This window comes from Prunus persica, chromosome G6, assembly GCF_000346465.2.
Source record: "Prunus persica cultivar Lovell chromosome G6, Prunus_persica_NCBIv2, whole genome shotgun sequence".
In the NCBI taxonomy this organism is placed as follows: Eukaryota; Viridiplantae; Streptophyta; class Magnoliopsida; order Rosales; family Rosaceae; genus Prunus; species Prunus persica.
The window spans coordinates 2,999,287-3,018,252 of NC_034014.1; the positions used below are offsets into that span (position 1 = coordinate 2,999,287).

Genomic DNA, 18,966 nt, shown 5'->3' on the forward strand with positions numbered 1-18,966 from the left:
AAATTAAATATGAAAATGAGTATTTTTTGACTTTGTTGAATTTCTAATTCTATACTATTCCTAATCTCGGCTCCATTTGAGAGCTCAGAAGCAAACAAGATCAAGGCAAAAAAGTTGTCTTTCTTTCCCATTTTTGAACTTTGTCGAGTGGAGCCTCAGGCCCAATTTTCCCAATTCCCAAACACCCACCGCGCTCTCTCTCTCTCTCTCTCTCTCAGCCTTCAGGTGGGTGCAGTTTTCACCACAGGGATCTGTCTTCTCTCCCTCTCTCTCTTCAGTCTGCAATAGCACAGCTCAAAGGTAAGATTTTCAATGACTTTTCCATTTGGGTTTTTGATTTTGTTCATAAAGATGACTGCTTTATGTGATTCTGCTGCCGGTTTGATGATTTGTGTATGACTGTATGTGTACATGCGATGCTAGCGTAATTAGCATGTCTTCATTTCTTGAAAATTTTGAAATCTCTTCATTTCTTGAAATTTTTGAAATCTTCATGCTCATATAGACTGAAAATCAAACAATAAAACTACCCCCTTTTTAGTTTGGATTTCAAATTCCCTTGTACTTTTCAGAAACAAGAAAATTTTCTTTTGCTGAACATAAGATTTTTGTAAATTCTTTTTGCGTAAATTAAGAATTTTTATAATTGAGTAATTATTGTATGAATGTAATAATGGCTCACTCGCTTACTCTCTCACTCTTCCATCTACCAAATTTACTCCCTTTGGAATGGAAGGTGAGGTGAGGGCTGTGGTGTGGTGTGGGGTAATTAGCTGGAGCCTGGAAAGTCTTTGTTCCGACAGATGTACTACACTCAATTCCCGCGGATTCAGATTCAGATTTTTTTATACCTTTTCTTGTTTGTGAGGTTAATTAAATCCTCCCAGCTTTTCATGTGCGTGCCTTCACGCACTTTCTAGATTCTAGAATGTGGGCTAGTTAATCTTGGACAATTTGGGCCCATAAAACAATTTGGCAACCCAAAGTTCCCAAACTGATTGGCCCAGTTTCTAACTTTGTAGGCCCAACTGGACTTTGGGCAGCAATGCTTAATAATTTTATTTTATTTATACGTCAGAGTTTATAATCATTTGTCATTGTTATTTCATTTTATTCTTCAACTTACTTTTCAGAGAAATATCTATGTTTGTGAAGTGTGTAAATGCTGATTTATAACGGTAAAGATTATTTGTTAGAGCAGGAACATTATTAGTAATGATTATTATATTACAATGTTATGCAATCAATGTGAATACTATAATGTTGAGATTCTTGAGACCTTTGTTGTGGACCTGTGGTTGTTAGTAGTTGGAAAGTGACATGATTGTTCATCCACATTTTATTAGATAAACTAAGGGCCCTTTTGGTGTTAGGATTGAGAAACCGTTTTTCATTCCCAGAAAGAACGAATCATTTTCAAACACTGGAATAGTGTTTGGTAGCCTATTTTGAACATCAGATATCCGGAAACTGTCTGAAAAGCAGGGTGTTCGTTTTCTGCTACCTGTTTTCTAGTTTCAGCAGAGCAATTCCCAAGAAAAATATCAATTTCAAGATAAATTTCAAAAACAAAAATATCATGATAATACTATAAAATCTGTAAAAGCCTATAAAATTAATTTTATTTATTTATTACTATTATTGAATGATGTATTGGACATAATAAATCTGAACAAATATGTTGTCAGAAAACTAATCTGTTTGTCTGCTTTGGACACAGGTTCTCTATCAAAGGTATCAACTTGAAGTTTCAACCATACTAGCAAATGGCTAGTTCCTTGGTAAGAAACGAAACTCCAGCAAACACCTTGGATACACGAGTAAATGGTTTTGCTAATTTATCAGTTTCTAATATCCGTTACTTTGGTAATTTTGAGTCCAATTTTGTTTATAAAGATTGTTAAGGAACTACTGTGTCACGAACTTCACTCCAAAAGAGACTGTTTTTTTATGTTTATTACTTTTTTTGCTATAAATCTTTTGTCTATTATTTTTGTTGGCTCCTGAATTTGAGTTTGGTCAAATTATAATGGTGAGTTGGATAATGGTACGTGCAGAAATATAAAAGGAGATAGGGGTTGTGGTGTAGGAAAGGATAATATTAGCTGTACATGTCATTGTGGTGATTTTCATCTAATAATATATGGAAACTCAATGGAGTGGTCAAAATTTAGACAAGATATTCTAGCATCACTAAAGTTCAGTGTTGAATGAATAAGGTGCTTCTTTAGGGTATTTCTTCCTGCATTGTCTGGTTTGCATTGAAACTCTTAAGTAACTGCTGGTCTTGCCTTCATGTCAGGTACAGTACAATAAGACTATGAAAAGGACAGAATCAAGAAAGTCTCATCCCTGGTGGTGGGATAGTCACATTAGTCCCAAAAACTCTAAATGGCTTCCAGAGAATCTTGAGGGTGAGCAACAAACACCTCTTTTGGTCTTATTTGTAAGTGTCTTTATTATAAATAGAAAAGAAGAAGAAAAAAAAAGTTGCATGCGACAAAGGCTTAGGAAATGGTCCAGTGAGGACTTTCTTCCTGGATCATCTTTGTATATATCTAGTTGCTGCTTCTCATAGAAAAGGAAAAATATCTTGCCTAGATTTCGTAGCAGTAATCCATTTATAAAATTTTATTCAGTTTGACCTAGCTACATTCAAGCGTTATTTGGTTCTTTTGACTTATTTACAAAAAATTCTTGTTTTACTATTTTTGCCAAATTTTGTTTCTTTCTCATTTTTCAACTTCTTGTCCGGTATGCAAAAGTATGAGTTAAAAATTAATTGTTGAGAAGAAACATCTTTTTGTTATGTTCTTCAACAATATCTGGTGCCTTAAACCTGAGATGTGGGATAAAATTTAAGCAGCAAAGGTTTCTCGTTCCACATTCTAAATGAAGGCAAACTTAAAATGGGTAAAGTGGACAGCGGTTATATAATTTTAGATGCTTCCCCTGATCTAACGGCACAGGGATTATTCAACCCCAACTGCCAACTTGTGGAGGAAGTTGGTTTTCCAAAATTATGCATGTTTAAATATCTAAAAAGTTGATTTTTATTTTGGTCAAAGTTCTAAAGTGTTGAATGCTGTAGTAAATTTTTCACCAAAATGCCTATCAAGAAAATGACAAAACGATCCTTCACCACAGAGATGGATCGGAGCATCAAGCGGATGTTGAAGCTGATTGAAGAGGATGGGGATTCATTTGCGAAAAAAGCCGAAATGTATTATCAAAAGAGGCCTGAATTGATTGCTCATGTTGAAGAATTTTATCGATTGTACCGGTCCTTGGCTGAACGCTATGATCATGTGACAGGAGAGCTGCGGAAGAATGTGACCTTGGATCTCCAATCCCAGAGTTCATGCCTTTCTGACATTGGTTCAGAACTGCCATCTGCATGGCCCTCTCCTGACGTACAACCCCAAAGGCTCGGTCGTCGGAGATCTGGCCCTCGTGCTGCTGGCTTTGATTTCTTCCTTGGCCCTGGTGTAAGCAGCTCGGATAATTACCAGAAAGAGGGAGACGAATCATCTTCATTAACCGATTCCGAGCCAGAATCTGATGATTCTTCAGTCAATAATTATTCAACTCCCTTAGGAAATGGTGGTGATCATGGGCAGATGAGAAAGATAATTGAATTGGAAATTGACCTTCGTGAAGTGAAGGAGAAGCTCCGGATGCAACAGGAAGATAATGCAGATAGTTCATTCACGGATTCAAAAACTGATCATTCCGAAGGATTTTCTGCAAAAATTGCAGAATATGAGCAAGAGCTGACAACTGCAAATGAAAAATTACGGAACTCAGAAGAAGAGATTGCCAGGTTGAACATCAAGCTCAAAAGGTACGAGTCCTCAGAACTTAATAATGGTTTTGATGCTGCACTTGAAACATCAAAACAGAAAGAGGCCAAGAGGGATGAGGGTGAGCAAGACATCGAGATAAATGAAATGTCAGATGTTCATAAAAGTGTTGGTGGGCCGGAAGAAGTTCAAGACCCAGATAGCAAGATGGAGGCATTGATGAAAGAGCTTAAAATCACAAAAGATAGACTTCAGATATCAGAGAAAGAGATTGCAAGTTTGAGACATCAACTTGAGAGTAATAAAGCCTCTGAGGAAATCCAGCGGTTGCAAGGTCAGCTTGAATCCGCTAACAAGGATATTTCCATGTGGAGAGCAAAGCTCAACACAGAGAAAAGAGAGGTGTCCAAGCTGCAGGAACGAATTACAAGGTTAAAAAGTAGTTTATCAGACAGGGATCATGAGGTCATGGATTTGAAAATAGCAGTATCTGATGCTGAGGAGAAAATTTTCCCAGAAAAGTCACAGGTTAAGGCTGAAATATCCCGATTGCAATCTGAACGGACACACTTAGAGGACCAGCTTAGAGACTGGGAATCTCGTGGCCGGTTGTTGGAGGATGAAATCAGACAGATGAAGGCTGGAAAAACAGAAATGGAGGAGAGACTTAATGGCAAAATCGAGCAGTTAAAGGAAGACATCCTGGAGAGAAGCAATCAAACGGAGAATTTAAACAAGACCCTTGATGCTATGAAAATAGAAAGAGATGAGATTAATACCAAAGTAGTAACACTTAAAGCAGAGGCGAGTTCTCGAGATGATCAGATCAATGAGATGGACAAGAATTTGCAACAAATACAGATGGAACATCAAGAACTGCTCAACGGGGCTGAAGGGGCACGTAAACTGGTGGAGGAGCTGACGGCAAGAGCAAAAGAACTCGAGGAGGAGATTCAGAGGCAAAGAGTTACGATTATGGAAGGAGCAGAAGAAAAGAGAGAAGTTATAAGGCAGCTGTGCTTCTCTCTTGAACATTATAGAAATGGATACCATAGACTCCGACAGGCTTGCATGGGGAACAAGCAGCGAGTTCCAGTTTTGGCATCTTAAGCTAGATATAAATTATGTGATCATAGTTTGTAAAATACATGTTTTTTGAGTGCCTGTTTCTCTATGTAGGTTGGAAATTAAATCCCCCAGCCTAGTGTTGTGCTGTAGACCATGCTCTCATGGTTGTATTGATGGTTTGTGTAGAGTATGCAGATATAGATGCAGGAGGGTCCTATCTAAGGGCCATTTGAGTCACTGGCTTGCCCTCAGAAGGTAGGTGGAGAGAGGGCAAAAAAGTATGTGAGTTTGGTGTTTGGTTTTTTGGGTTGGATTCGCACAATTGAACTTTGTGTTTTGCAAACTTTTTCTGACACATATATTCCAAAGTATTGCTCAAAATGTTGGTCTTCATTAACTATTGCTATTTGCGAAGTGAAAATAAAAAATGAATTGACATTTCCGCGCCAGGAAGGGGTCGAACCTTCGACTTTCTGCTTAGGAAACAGACGCTCTATCCACTGAGCTACAGGCGCTTGTTGTTATATATCAAACCCAAAATTATTTAAATATGCTTCTATTGCCTATTTTGAGGATAATGTCACACTCTCCGAGGCAAGAGAGAAAATGTCCAGACATTCCTGATATTCTTAGATATATAGAAAACTAGAAAATCAAATAATCCCACAAAGATTCTTTTGTGTATTTCCCATGAGGAAGACTAATATATTTTCTTCTCTTTCCTTTGTTTAGAAATGAAATAATAAAAAATAGTGAAAATATGTGCAAACATTTCTCCTCGGTGCCAACAAAATATCCAAGGGTATGTCTTTAAAGGAAGTTGAGTTCAAAGTATAGAAGACATCATAATTTAGTCACCATTTTGTTTACATGACTAGGTGTAGAAAATCATGTTTATACCCACACAAAAATAAAAAAGATTGTAGAAAACAATATGATTCTCTTATAATATTTCTTCTATATATTTCCGTTTAAATTCTAATACTCCCCGTCTCATGTGGAAAAAAAAACTTAATTGCAACGGAGATAACATTATTTTGCTAAGCACGTAGAAGTGTTATCATATTTATCATAGCACTATTGATTGGAAATAGCAAAATAGTGCTATTCCCGTCTCATGAAAATCCTTCTCTTCATGTGGATCTCTTTGGTAGTCTTTCTACTACCAAAGAACTGAACCCAGGAAATTCAACATAGATTGAAAGCACATTTGACCTTGGGCTAAAAATAATACTATGATGAAGCTGCTGGTATATCTCATTTCAAGATAATTAACCAAACCCAAATCAATAACACGAGATGGATATGTTGAAAGTGAAAAATCTCCCATGAAACCTTCCAGGATTTCACCAATTTTAACACCTTTGATTTTTCGTAGTGTTCTAGCTGGTTTGAACAAGCTGTAGAAATCTTGAGCACAATGATGTGAAGAAATTGAAGAGCTAAACTGGAACTTGCATTAATATCACAAGGCAAATGGCAAACAAAATGTTTCAACAAAACAGATTCATAATCTGTTCTGTTAGCTTACAAAACAAGCAATTATTGAAACAGATGGAAATTAGAATCTCCTTAAATTGAAGATGAAAAATGCTTTTGTTGTGTGAATCCTCTCCAGATCCAGCTTCTTCAAATTACTGGCCTTCATTTGTCACAGGCTTCTCCAGAAATGTCTTCTTTATCCAATCAAATGGCTGTTTCATGTTTTGTATGAAGAAAAAGGAAAGCATTAGAATCATACAATAAAATAAAGCAGCTTTCAACTATTTCTTCATTTCCGCATTATTTTTACTTCAAATTTGCATATTTATTGCAACCAATCAAACTATGGCTTGTTGAAAAAAAAAATTTGATAAATAATTACAGGGATGATAAAATCTGAAGTAAAAACTGAAAGAGAAAGGGGGAACCTGGATGAACCAAAGAGCGCCAGTGCCGGCGGCGACGCCCCACATAGCGACCGCTTTTACATCGGAGGATTGAGGCCTCGGAAGCTTCGAGAAACGTGACGATGCCGCTGCGATTCCCCCTGCCATTTTCAGATCTCAATTTGCAAAAACGCAGAGAGCTCAAAACCTCAACCCTATCAAGTCAATAGCAACTTTGACTTTCAACAAAATTTGGCCGCTGCGTTAGAGATCACTTTGAATTTTATTGGGAGTGTCTTAACGCAAGTCTCGTTTATTCGTTTCTCAAATATAAAATTGCACCTCTTTTTTCTCCTCCTTTTCTTTTTCTTACATTTTTTTTTCTTTTTCTCTCAGTTAGGAAATTACAAGAACAAAATTTTAAAAATATTATAAACCACCCAGAATGTTGAATTCTCTTTTGTGATTATGGTGTATTATCACAAATTGGCAATCAAGATGGCAGGTGTTTTCATTTATAAGGGTCATTGTAAAATGTACGAGTTCCAACGAATTTTTCAATTAAATTGGACAAGTGTCATGATCATTATTCGGTGAACTTCTAAATATTAAGACCTAAGCTAACAGGGTCTAACCCAATAGGCAAAAGGCCTCGACTTCCGGACTAGTGATCTCAAGTTCGAATACCCGTGACACCACTCCAACATCTTACACGTCTCGTTTAAAAGGGTGACTCATAAGGACAGGTGGACCCAATTCAAATCCAATCCGAGCCAAGCCACCACACTAGAGGATTTTGCAACTTAAGTTGGTCCCTTTTCTTCTTCTTTTGCCTGAAACATTGAGTTTGGTCTTACAATGGCATTTGATTCTTAACCTTAGAACTGACATTTTCTGAACATACGTCTGGGTCTAAAAAGCAAAACCAAGGCAAAACGATGCAGCGTCACGAATTTGCAAATTATTGCTGCAGGGAGGCACATATTGCACCTGTGAATGTTAGGCACAGGATGGGAGTAAAACAGTGTCAAGTTATATATGCCTTTCGGAAGCCATTATCAGTCCAAAGTATTTCATTCCACTACAAACTTCTCAAGTCAACTTCATTTTTAAGATGTACAATGCAAAACCTATGAGCCAACCCTAAGCATCAAACCCTTAGTCCTTGGTACAGATTCTAGGTACATTAACGATATAAAACGACAGACCTGAAAAGTGGACAACTTACAAGGAACTAATTGTATTCAACACCTTTGCAGTCCAAGCCTCAAGTCAGAAGTAACATGCCTATAGATGAACATTACCAAACTTGCAAGACAAGCATGCATAAACAGCACAGGCACATTTACAGCTGACACAGGCCACAAGGTGTGGGTGGAACGGAGGAAGGGAGAGAGAGGTGGGGGACTTCTACTCTGGCTTCCACACAGCGTACATCTTACCAACCTCACGATCTTGAAGCCCCAAGCACGACTCGCTGCTTGTAATTAAAGAGGCACTGAAGGTCATTAGTCGTCCCAAGCACTATCTGCAGCACCTTCTCGTTTACTGTTGGAATCAGCAATCATGAACCTATACTTGTCCTCAATGTTTACGGATGTGGGTCCCGTTATTGAGCACTTTGATAGAGCAACCCTAGCGTGCTTTTGAGCAGCTGCTGCTTCTCTCTCTTTCCTTCTTGCAGTCTGATAGTTAATAGCAGAAATTGTCAAGGTTTACAAATGCAAGAAATAAATTAATCTCTTCTTTCTCCCAAGATTATCTAGAAATGATCAAGAAAGGCTAGGCGCTAGTACGACGCCAAAGAATTGACCGCTCATAGGTTATCTAAGAATCTGTACCTTTCCAGTTGCAAAAGCCACAGCATTTCCAGATCCAACATCTGCGATTGCTTTCTTTATATTTGCCACAAGGAACTACAGTGTGCCATCAAGAATCAAGAATGAAAAGTTATATTCTGCCAATGGAAGAGATCATAAGTAAAAGAAGCAGTAAGAGAAGGTGGAAAATAAGGTACCATATCACGATCAGTGTAAAAGGAAGTAGCTTGTCCCATTGATCCTGCTCTTCCCGTCCTTCCAATCCGGTGTACATAATCTTCCATGCTCTATATTGAGGTAGCCATAACTGAAGCTTCAGGTTTGCTATTTCACAACAAAATTAATAGCAACTGAAAAGACCAAGCTAATGAGATGCTATCACATGATAGCAGAAAGACTTAATGATCATAGTTGAGATTGATTTTATGCTAATCAAATTCCAAAGATCACCACCCATTAGATCACCTATTCCAAATATCACAAGTTGACTCATTCAGAATAATTGCCAAATTTATTGCCATTTTTCAGATAATCTTCTAGGTTGGATAAGTGGATTCCAGATATAACCCGACCAACAGGCCTTTTAATTGCAACCAGGTATACCTTTGGAAGATCCAAATTGATAACATGAGCAACTCCTGAGACATCCAAACCACGAGATGCAACATCAGTGGCGACCTGCACACAAGGCCTCAATAAGGTACATGGATGGCAATTTTAAAAGCTTCCTTATATTCAAGCAGAATCAGACAAGCATAAACAGACAAAAATGAAAATGTGAAATGAATAGAGGACAAGTAGCATCAATTCTCTCTAGCAACTGAGGACGTACCAAAATATTGGTAGTGCCTTTTCTAAATTCACGTAGAGCAGCCTCTCTTTCACCCTGAGTACGACCACCATGAAGAGCAACTGCATGCAACCCTTGTGCTACCAAGGCATCAGCAACCTCGTCACATCTCGTCTGCATGCACGCCCAAATTCAGAATCCAGTGTTAAATTTCATGAATAAGCCATACAAGATTAATCATCAAAGCCTTTGTCTGAGAAAGTAGATAGTAAGGAGAGAAAATTAAGTCACGCCAGATTGAAAAGTATTTTTGCCCCATAGCAAGCATATAAAGCACTCCGATGGCAACATGCACTCAGAAGTAGGAAAGAGTTCGCACTAAATTTGGATCAATGTACAAAGGTTTCACAATTCAAGCTTTTAAGAAGAACATTTCATCACCAAGCCCTAATTTAAACTTCTTTCCATTATTCAGTACACTTCAAAATGTATGCTCACAATATTGGAATGCAGATGCATTGTTAGGCATGATGCTCACCTTTAAACCAAATCATAAATGAGTGAGTTGTCCACAAGTATAGAGACTAAGAGGAGACGCAGGCAAACTTGTCCATCAACATTTATACCCATGACACTTTTAATTATAAGGTTGAAATGATGACAGTCATAATCAAGTGAAGATACGATAAGGAGCAAAATGTACCTTCCTTTCAACAAATACAATAGTTAAGGGAAAGGGATGGCCAGATCTTTCAACCCGAGATGCCTCCTCTACGAGCAAAGCCAAAAGCCTATCAGTCTACACAAACAAAGCACCATTATTTAGTTAAAACCAGGCCAACAACCCTCCCAGTTAAAGGGTCAGACGCATTTCAAACTACATAGGTAAGCAAAAGATAAGCTGAGGAATATGCTTGTCAAAGATAATAAGATCAGTATCAAGCACATAAAATACACTGGGAACACAGATTTCCAACCAAGTAATACATAGAAAAACTCTCCACAGCACACGGCTAGCATAAATTTTTCAGTACAAAATCAAATCAGACAAGAAGTGACTGAACAATAAGGGGAGTTAAAAAGCTAACATAATCCACAAAAACACCATCCCCACCCTCAAACGAAAGAAAAAGAAATTAAATTAAATTCTCAAACATTGCAAAGAAAAATTAAAGAGAAATCAACAATGATTGTTCTGGGTGAACCAACCTTCTCACTCTCAGAAACCTTCTCCAAAGTCTGAGTTACATTTGCTGTGGGGCTACTCACTTTTCCCACCTTCACTTGCACTGGGTTAGTTAAGTATTCCTGAAATTGGACAACAGAAGCTAGAATAAGTGTTTTTCTGAGAGAGAGAGAGAGAGAGAGAGAGAGAGCATAATGATCTTAATGTTATTCTAATAATTAGATTTTGTATATTGGAAAATGACAAACTAAAAGTTCATTCCAAACTTGGGATAAAATTACTCTGCAGTAAAGGGTAGAATGCATTAGTGGCTATTGATATGGTCAAGACTGCACAGTTTTAGTGTCTCCTCTAACAAAGAACGTGATAAATAGGTCTAAATACCTATCTGCATGTTGCAAAGCAACAAATAATATGAAGTTACCATCAAACAAGGGTATGATATCTCATGTGTCTCTCAGTAAATACAATAAAATTCTCAGAAACTTAAAAGATACAGGACAAAATTTGCCGTAGAAACATAAGATTGTAAAATTAGAAGGTTGACTTGATTAGACAAATGAACCACAATGACACTTTTCTCTTATTCTGTTTACATTGAACCATGCTTTTGACTTATTTAATAATAAACGTCAAATTTTTTGATCATGTATCATATTATTAAACTTAGGAAATCACAAATATAGCCAGCTTGATCAACGGGATCCATTATACGCATATTGGCACAAGATTTGTAATACTATCAGATGGTGTTCAAATTTCAAGGGCAGGGAGGGAATTGGCGTGATTGGTAACTTATTACAAAAATAAATCCAGCCATAGACTGCATTTCCAAAAAAAAACATTATAGTTGTATAACACATAAGAGCTTGTTTAATAAGGTAATTATTGGAAAACCTTACCTGGGCTAATTCTTCAATCTCTTCAGGCATAGTTGCACTAAATAGCAAAGTTTGATGCTTTTCAGAAAGGTTCCGCATCACCTAAAATAGCATCAAAAGAGATGTGACATATCCTTCCAGAAGTAAACAGGGAATCAGATGATTATATTATGTGTTCTAATATATGTATCAGATAACCCTTTTCAATGTTACGGAAATGCTTGCAAATAACGGGTTTAGGAGTCAAACAATTATTTAAACATTGAAAATGCTTTACAAGGTTCAGAAATATAGAAGGGACACAAAGTTGTACAAAACCTAAACGCTATTCAAAACGGAACCTTAAAGTGAGGTGAACATCATGTATAAGTCTAAATCCTCCAGGACGTTCTATATGTCTCCTTGAATTTGTGATTCCACTTGGTTTCCTCCAACTGCAGGCTTTTTTCCAAGGAATATTTTCTCTCTTTCTATGTTCCCTTTCATTGTTGCCCTGTTCTTTATAAAGTTTCATTTCTCAAAAATAGGCATTCACGTTGAGCCTGATACTTGATGCTATAGGTTTGGAAATTATAAATGAAAGGAATACCCATGGAAGCATTGGAAGGAATAAACGGTTGGACACAAAAACTTTGGCTCAAGAACTTAAAAACGCAGGCCAAAACAAGCCACAGGGATGATGGTATGACATAATTTCAAAAGCAAAAGGCAAAAATATTCTTTTTTTCAGACACAATCGCATCAAAAGGTGAGACAAAATATACCTCTCTTATCTGTGGTTCAAAACCCATGTCAAGCATCCTGTCAGCCTCATCCAGAACGACAAATGAAATTCTAGTGACGGAAGTATTCCCTTGTTGTAAATGATCTATAAATCGTCCAGGAGTAGCAACCACCACATCAACTCCTGCTCGTAGCTCAGACCTCTGTCATTTCATCCAGTAGCAAAGCCACAACCAAACAAGTATTAGCAAAAACTAACAGGAAATAATATATTCCGTAGATTGCTATAAGAGTTCAGAAAATCATTGCACTAAAGGAATATCTCACTCTTACTACATGAGAAACAAGGGAGGTATGGGTTAAGTGTTTGATTTTTTAACCACAGGTATGCGAGCGGGGGAGGAGGGCATTAGGCAGAAATAAATGTTCACAAAAACTATAATACCAGAGAAGCAATAACACAGGATAAGAAATAATGAATTTTCTACGAAGATTAAAACAATTATTTGAATAGTAAAATGTAAAATTATTGAGCCAAATCAATCACCTGCTCAGCTATGTTGGTTCCACCCACAACTATGGCAGTTCTGAAGGACTCAAGAGATTTACTAAAAGCTTTGACCTGTAAAAACACAATCATAACTTAGCACCTACGGAAAAATATTACGAAACAAATTCCAAGCCAACAAAAAAAAAAACTTGTAATCACAATGTTATCTTTTGCAGCCTAAGCACAGGTATCGTACCTCTTTTTCTATTTGTTGGGCAAGCTCTCTAGTCGGGGCCAATACCAAAGCTAGTGGTCCATCACCACGTTGAACAGGAGGTTGAGCCAAGCAATGCTACACATTGAAATTCAAAATTAAAACCTTAAGTAAAACAAACCGACTTAGCAGGCATAACGTCCAGACTGCATAAGAATATCAAATAACGCAGCCTCGGACCTGTATCATTGGGATGGCGAATGCAGCTGTTTTCCCGCTGCCAGTTTCAGCACAACCTAATAGGTCCCTCCCACTGAGGGCAACTGGCATGGCTTGAGCCTGAATGGATGTTGGCGTGGTGTATCCATGGTATGCAATATCTTTCATGATGCTAGCGTGCAAACACTGAGAATAGCGAATCCACATGGTTTTGTTACACCGTAGAGAAACAAAAACAAAACACGCTAGTAAAAAATAGAAGCGAAAATCCAATTTTGATAAGACACAAAGATGATTCACCATATCTGCAAAAGACTCAATTGGTGCAGGAGCAGGAGCAGAGTCTGGACTAACAGAAACATCCAAATTAAGCCGCAAACAAACCTCTTCAATCTGCAGGCATGTATAATTTTGTAAATAGACTGATAACATTAATAAAACATAAATGTCATTGAAAATATGAGATTAGCTGTAGCAAGAACCCTAAGTAAACGAATTCAAATACAAGGCCTAGAATTTCCCAAATTCCCAAAATGCAATTGAAAACTGGTGAAGCGTCGAACCAGTTCAGGCTTCATGCGGAGGACGCGTTCGGAGGGCTTCCACTGAGGGACGACTGCGTCAGGCCGGGCGAGAGCTCTGTTGGCGGTGGAGATAGAGCCGGAGCTCCAGCGCGAGGCATTGGAGTGCGAGAAGCTGGAGAAGGAAGCGGCGGACGACTTGTCGTTGTTGAAGTGAGAGTTGGAGGAGGGGTACGAGAGCTTGCTCTGATCGTCTAGGGTTACAGATGAGGTTTCTGTGGTGGTTGTGGTGGTCGTTGAGCTTGACCTTAGGTGTGGAGGCACATACGACATCGTTTAGCTTTCGCGAAAGGTTTCTCAGAATCGGCGAGAGTTTGATTTATGCGACGACTGTGAGTGGAGTGAGTGAGTGAGTGTTAAAAAACAGTTCGAGAAAAACGAGAGGTTCGTGCGTGCTTTGGCCAACCAATCTATCTCTCCAGTCTTTGTTTTCAAACTCTCGCTAACTTGCGCCTGTCCGGGGTTATGGGCCCACTTGGGTCTTTGCGGGCTTATATTTTGGTGCATGATTTGGGCCCAATAAGACGGCGTCGCTTCGTCTCTCTCTTTAGCCTGAAGAAGAGAGTGGTCATTTGGGCCACCCATATAAGCTTTTTAAATCTTTTCAAGCGACTGCCAAGCCCAATATATATTGTACTAGGCCCCCACACGGCGAGATGCAATCTGAGACAACCGGAATGTATTCGCGAGTCCAATTTTCATGTTCTCAATTTTTCTGTGCCCATCCTGTTACCTATTACCCTCTAAGTGCAAGTGCAACGCCAGGGCCTTGCCCTGGCAACAGGCTCTCCCAGCCCCGAGTTTCACCTCTAGCGCACCAAATCTAGTTCGGGCAAAGCATGGGACTCACCAGTTCGGGCAAGCTCACAGGCAAAGATGAATTGGGTTGTTGCCCGAAGGCCGCTGACGTCAGTGTTGACCACCAGCCCACATAGTCCAACAGCTACAAGCCACATGGCTTCTCCTAAAGCCTCCAATCAAAAAATTTTGTCCAATCCAACGGCTGTCCAATTTTTGACTAAAAAAAATTGAAAAAATTATCAAAAAATTCTGATTTTTTTTTATATAAATAACTACCAATATTATTCACTTTCCACACTAAATCTTCATACAAATTTATCTAATTCCAATATTTTTCACTTTCCACACCAAATTTTCTACTACAAAATTTTGTTTGAGTAAAAATACAAATGGCCTCTTCCATTAAAGCCGGAGGGTCATGAACAAACGTTCGAAGAGGTCAAAATCTTTGGGACGAGGTAAAAAAACATTTATTTGCCGTTTTATTCAATTTAATGTCGTTATATATATATATATATATTTCTTGCATTTCCAGTTTTATTTTTTTAATAGATTATTGAAGGCAAAACAAAAAATAGGAAAACCATTACACATGGCTCCTCAAGTGAACAATGCCCACAGTCAGTTCCAGTGGTGCGTTCCATGTCAAAAATAATGGCACTATTACTTCCTCCGAAGGAAAATACTCTCCCACGTCGTGATCCGGTGGAACCGCCTCTGCCAATGATTGAATCGTCCTTGTACTCGATTATGTCGGACTATGAGGACCGGAAGTATTTTCAATTGTATGATGAGTGAGTAGGTATTTCAACTATATGATGAGTGAGATATGAATTTTATAATAAATATGGACACGTGGCAACCAAAAATCTTATTCAAAAATTTAATTTGAAAATTTAATCCAAAAATGTTATGTGAATTTTTAGGTGATAATTTTATAATAAATATTGACACGTGGCAACCGAAAATATTATTTGAAAAACTTATCAAAATTAATAGTTTAAATATAATAAAATTATAATAAATTAAAGTGAATAGTAATTGCCCTTGCCCCTACCTTTAGAGCAACTCCAGCCATTTGCCCTTTGTCATGGCAAGGGGGGGCTAGGGCAGTCAGTATTCACGTGAATAGTGGTTGCCTTTGCAAAAAGCCATTTCCGTTTCCACCCGTTGCCATGGCAAAGGGCAATTACTTTTTATTTTTTTATTTTTTTCACAAATTTGTTTACCTCAATAATTAATTTGGATAATATTTTCTGGTTCCTACATGTTAATACTATTCATCTATATATATAAAGCAAAAGGCAGAGAATGGTGAAACATTCAAAATACCAGAAAATATCATTGGTTAATGCAAACATTAAGAACTAAACTTATTAATTAAATGAGGATAATATGGTAAATTCACACTTTTTATAAAAAAATTAAAATTAAAAAATGAAAAATGGATTCTATTTTTATGGAACACTTTTTAATTCTAAAAAAATTTTAAAATTTTTTTATAAAAATGCCGCTTGCAGAGAGGCTAGTATCTCATAATCGTATAAAATTTTCAGTTTCAAATTTCATATAAATTAAAAAAAAAAATTGGCTAGTAAAAAAATTCAATAATTTTTTGGTATTTAAAAAAAAATTCCGAATTTTTAAAAGTATTTTATTGCAAAAAAATTTACTGCCGTTGGATTGGAGGAAAAAATCCAATCGAAGAGCCCAGACAATGCCACATGGCAACAGAAAAAAAACCTTCAAATGAGTGGGCTGACATAGTTAAATCTCTTTCTTTTACCACTTTTACCATTTTGCTCCCCAACAACATAGTTAAAGATCTATTCAAGTTGAAAAGTTGTGAACTAGGCGAGGGTTTCAAATAATTGCGAACCATCTACAGGGCTTGTTCCTCATCTGGGTGCTCAAGACTTTTCGACCCAACTTTCAATTTGATTAGTCCTCATACTTAACATTCATAAGTTGAACGAATAGCGAAGACATTAGACAAATATACTCCACAACTTAATCGAAATAACCTTGGACTTGGAGTCGGAATGAGGTTGTAAAAATATGAGCCTTGGAGTCGTAATCCATGAAATTGGTTTTGAAGAAAAATAGACTAATAATGATTATAATGTTAGGATTTATAATTGGTCATGTCGATGATGTTGGAAATAGATGTGGTTGACATACAGGTGACGTGGACGATTTTGGTGATTAGATAAGCGAAAATGGAGAATGGTGGGAGGCACTATTAGCTCGTGAGGCGACTTTGTTGGAATGTGGGTGTGCCATTCGTTCAACATCCTTTTCAATGGTAGTAGGTGAGCCTTGGAACTGGTCTTCATAAATTCCCTAATTCATACACAATACACGAATATTAAAGCTCAAATTTATGATATTTTATAAGAAAATAATTACTTCAAATTACTATACTAGTAAGTCCCTCTGCACACGCATTTTGTATTTAATTTAGTGGCAATCCGCTATAGTTATTCTTCGTATATAACAATCTTATTAAAGAGAAATCAAACAATGAACGAGGCAAAGCCGATAATTATAAAGTATAGCCGTCCTCTAGATATCCCTCCTAATATATAATCCATCACACGCAAACGCAAGTTATATATAATAAAGTGATTATGACATGATGAAATCACTCGTGATTAAGAGGTATGCATTTTGTCATATTTGAGAATTTTTCTTCACGAAGAGCAAATCTACTCTTTACAATATGCAGAAAAATGAGGAATTGGGTGGTGCTGGTACAGTGCGGTAGGCAGCACATGACATTCAATTATGGAAGGTACCGTTCCACTACCACCTCCATTCAGACGAGACTGAGCATATTTGTGTCATGCTATAAATATGTAAATTGTCTTAGGTTTTTATTTACGAAACCCAAACGGATTGAGAAATAAAATGTTTTTGTTAAGTTGACTTTAATTTGATGAGGTTAATGGATAAGTTAGGTTGTTGGATTTGAAGAAGATGTAAGATATTAATATATGCACAAGTTCAACATCCTTTGTTGGATATTAATAAGTGGGAGAGGCAATACGACTTTACATTAAAAACGACACATTGAAAATCCTATGGGAGAATTTGCAGTATTCAAACTTTTACTTTTTTGGGTAATTAATGTAAAATTGGTGGATGAGAAAGAATGACAAAAAATTTAATGAAAACCAAAAACAATTTAAATTTGTTTTAAAAAATAAAGGTGATTTTGAAAATTAGGTTTCACTTTTTAAATTAAAAAAACAGAAAACGAAAATTATTACCAAACATATATGCAGTTTTCAGTTTTAAATAAATGAAAATGGAATGGTTATCAAATAGGGCCTAAAATGGAATGGTTATCCTTTCACTTTCATTGTAATTTTGGTTAATACATAACATAACAATAACAATTGTGTGAAAACCTATCATAAAATAATAGGTTAGGTTCTATTAATTTTTTTAATTTGTCTTATTTTGATCAAATCTCAATGCGGAAAGGTAATATGTCTCTATGGGACACATTATATTACAGTCTAAAATGGTAATGAACAAATCAAAATTAGTAGGTAACAAGAAAAGTTGAATTTGGTGGCGTGCTTCATCCAGAAGTACGTACATTTCAACCATGGACAAAGAAAAACACATACAATTCACCTAATCGCTGCTCACACCAATTTTTCTAAAATCATATTCCGGTGAGACTCAACCCCAACTTGGTGGCCAAATATCCCCTTTTAAAAAAAACATATTGCGATAAGGATATCTGAGAATAAGGAGTATAAATTAAATCCATAAATTTCATGATTTAATTTTGAGTTTTTCTATTTAAAATCCACACTTTTCTTTGGTCACCTTATATTCTAAATATACTCCAACTTCTAATTCAAATTTTCAAAATTTCTAAGAAAATCTTACTCTCCTCTCAAACTACCCCTACACACACACCTAGCAGGAAATTATTTTTAAAAAAATTAATCAACCTCACACCCCACATCCCGCTATCTTACTCCTTACCACTCTAAGTTCACCTCAATCTCACATTACTTAAAGAGATAAAAACATTGTTGTCAAACTCAATTGACAACCGACAAGTCACTATTTGCATACCGTATTTAGGGATTGTGAAGAGAATATGAGAGTGTAGTAGGTTTATTGGATTGAAAGAGAAGAATAATTTGGCAATATGGTGTAGAGGAGTTTGTGTTTTTCTAAAACTTAATATAAAAAGTGGTGGGGTATGTGTATAGATGTACTAGAATTAAGTATTAAGTTGAATGACCTTTTTTGTCTTTTTACATAATAATAATAAAATTTAAAAATTAAATAATTTAAGTATTATGGTGAAAAAATAAGTGTAGAGTTTTAAATAGAAAAAAAAAACCTTCTGAATGAATCAAATTGTGGCGGTCGCTGGTGAGGACAGCAGCATCATAGCATTGTGATCCTGAAGCAACCACGACACAGAAAAAAAACATACACTTGCAAGTTGCAGATCACAGCCGAAGCCGGTGAGGTATCGAAATACCAGTGG

The 18,966-nt window shown here is 36.8% G+C and overlaps 2 protein-coding genes, 1 long non-coding RNA gene and 1 other non-coding gene across 7 annotated transcripts; 1 reads left to right on the plus strand and 3 right to left on the minus strand.

The window, feature by feature from the left end:
• LOC18775326 (protein NETWORKED 4A) lies at positions 1 to 5,252 on the plus strand. 2 transcript variants are annotated; one of them, XM_020566136.1, is made up of 4 exons: positions 1 to 300; positions 1,721 to 1,781; positions 2,309 to 2,414; positions 3,148 to 5,252. In XM_020566136.1, the coding sequence occupies exons 2-4, from the start codon at positions 1,767 to 1,769 to the stop codon at positions 4,911 to 4,913; spliced, it is 1,887 nt and encodes a 628-aa protein (XP_020421725.1). In that variant the 5' UTR covers positions 1 to 300; positions 1,721 to 1,766; the 3' UTR covers positions 4,914 to 5,252. The 2 variants fall into 2 exon arrangements, with proteins under 2 accessions (XP_020421725.1, XP_020421724.1); XM_020566135.1 differs by having other exon boundaries at positions 2 to 300; positions 2,303 to 2,414.
• TRNAR-CCU lies at positions 5,314 to 5,386 on the minus strand. The gene has a single exon. It is a non-coding gene; the product is annotated as a tRNA-Arg (tRNA).
• On the minus strand, positions 6,298 to 7,141 carry LOC109949481. Its single transcript, XR_002271938.1, has 2 exons — positions 6,782 to 7,141; positions 6,298 to 6,565 (listed from the first exon to the last, which is right to left on the minus strand). It is a non-coding gene; the product is annotated as an uncharacterized LOC109949481 (long non-coding RNA).
• LOC18772045 (ATP-dependent RNA helicase DBP2) lies at positions 7,753 to 14,169 on the minus strand. 3 transcript variants are annotated; one of them, XM_007208386.2, is made up of 14 exons: positions 13,626 to 14,169; positions 13,363 to 13,455; positions 13,084 to 13,248; positions 12,886 to 12,981; positions 12,687 to 12,761; positions 12,181 to 12,342; positions 11,438 to 11,518; positions 10,559 to 10,657; positions 10,053 to 10,148; positions 9,392 to 9,523; positions 9,163 to 9,237; positions 8,757 to 8,846; positions 8,581 to 8,655; positions 7,753 to 8,424 (listed from the first exon to the last, which is right to left on the minus strand). In XM_007208386.2, exons 1-14 carry the CDS (start codon positions 13,914 to 13,916, stop codon positions 8,248 to 8,250), a joined length of 1,707 nt encoding a protein of 568 aa, XP_007208448.1. In that variant the 5' UTR covers positions 13,917 to 14,169; the 3' UTR covers positions 7,753 to 8,247. The 3 variants fall into 3 exon arrangements, 2 of the variants coding, with proteins under 2 accessions (XP_007208448.1, XP_020422433.1); XR_002272240.1 differs by lacking the exon at positions 7,753 to 8,424 and having other exon boundaries at positions 8,636 to 8,655; positions 8,757 to 8,909; positions 13,626 to 14,036; XM_020566844.1 differs by lacking the exons at positions 7,753 to 8,424; positions 8,581 to 8,655; positions 8,757 to 8,846 and adding an exon at positions 8,858 to 8,883 and having other exon boundaries at positions 13,626 to 14,036.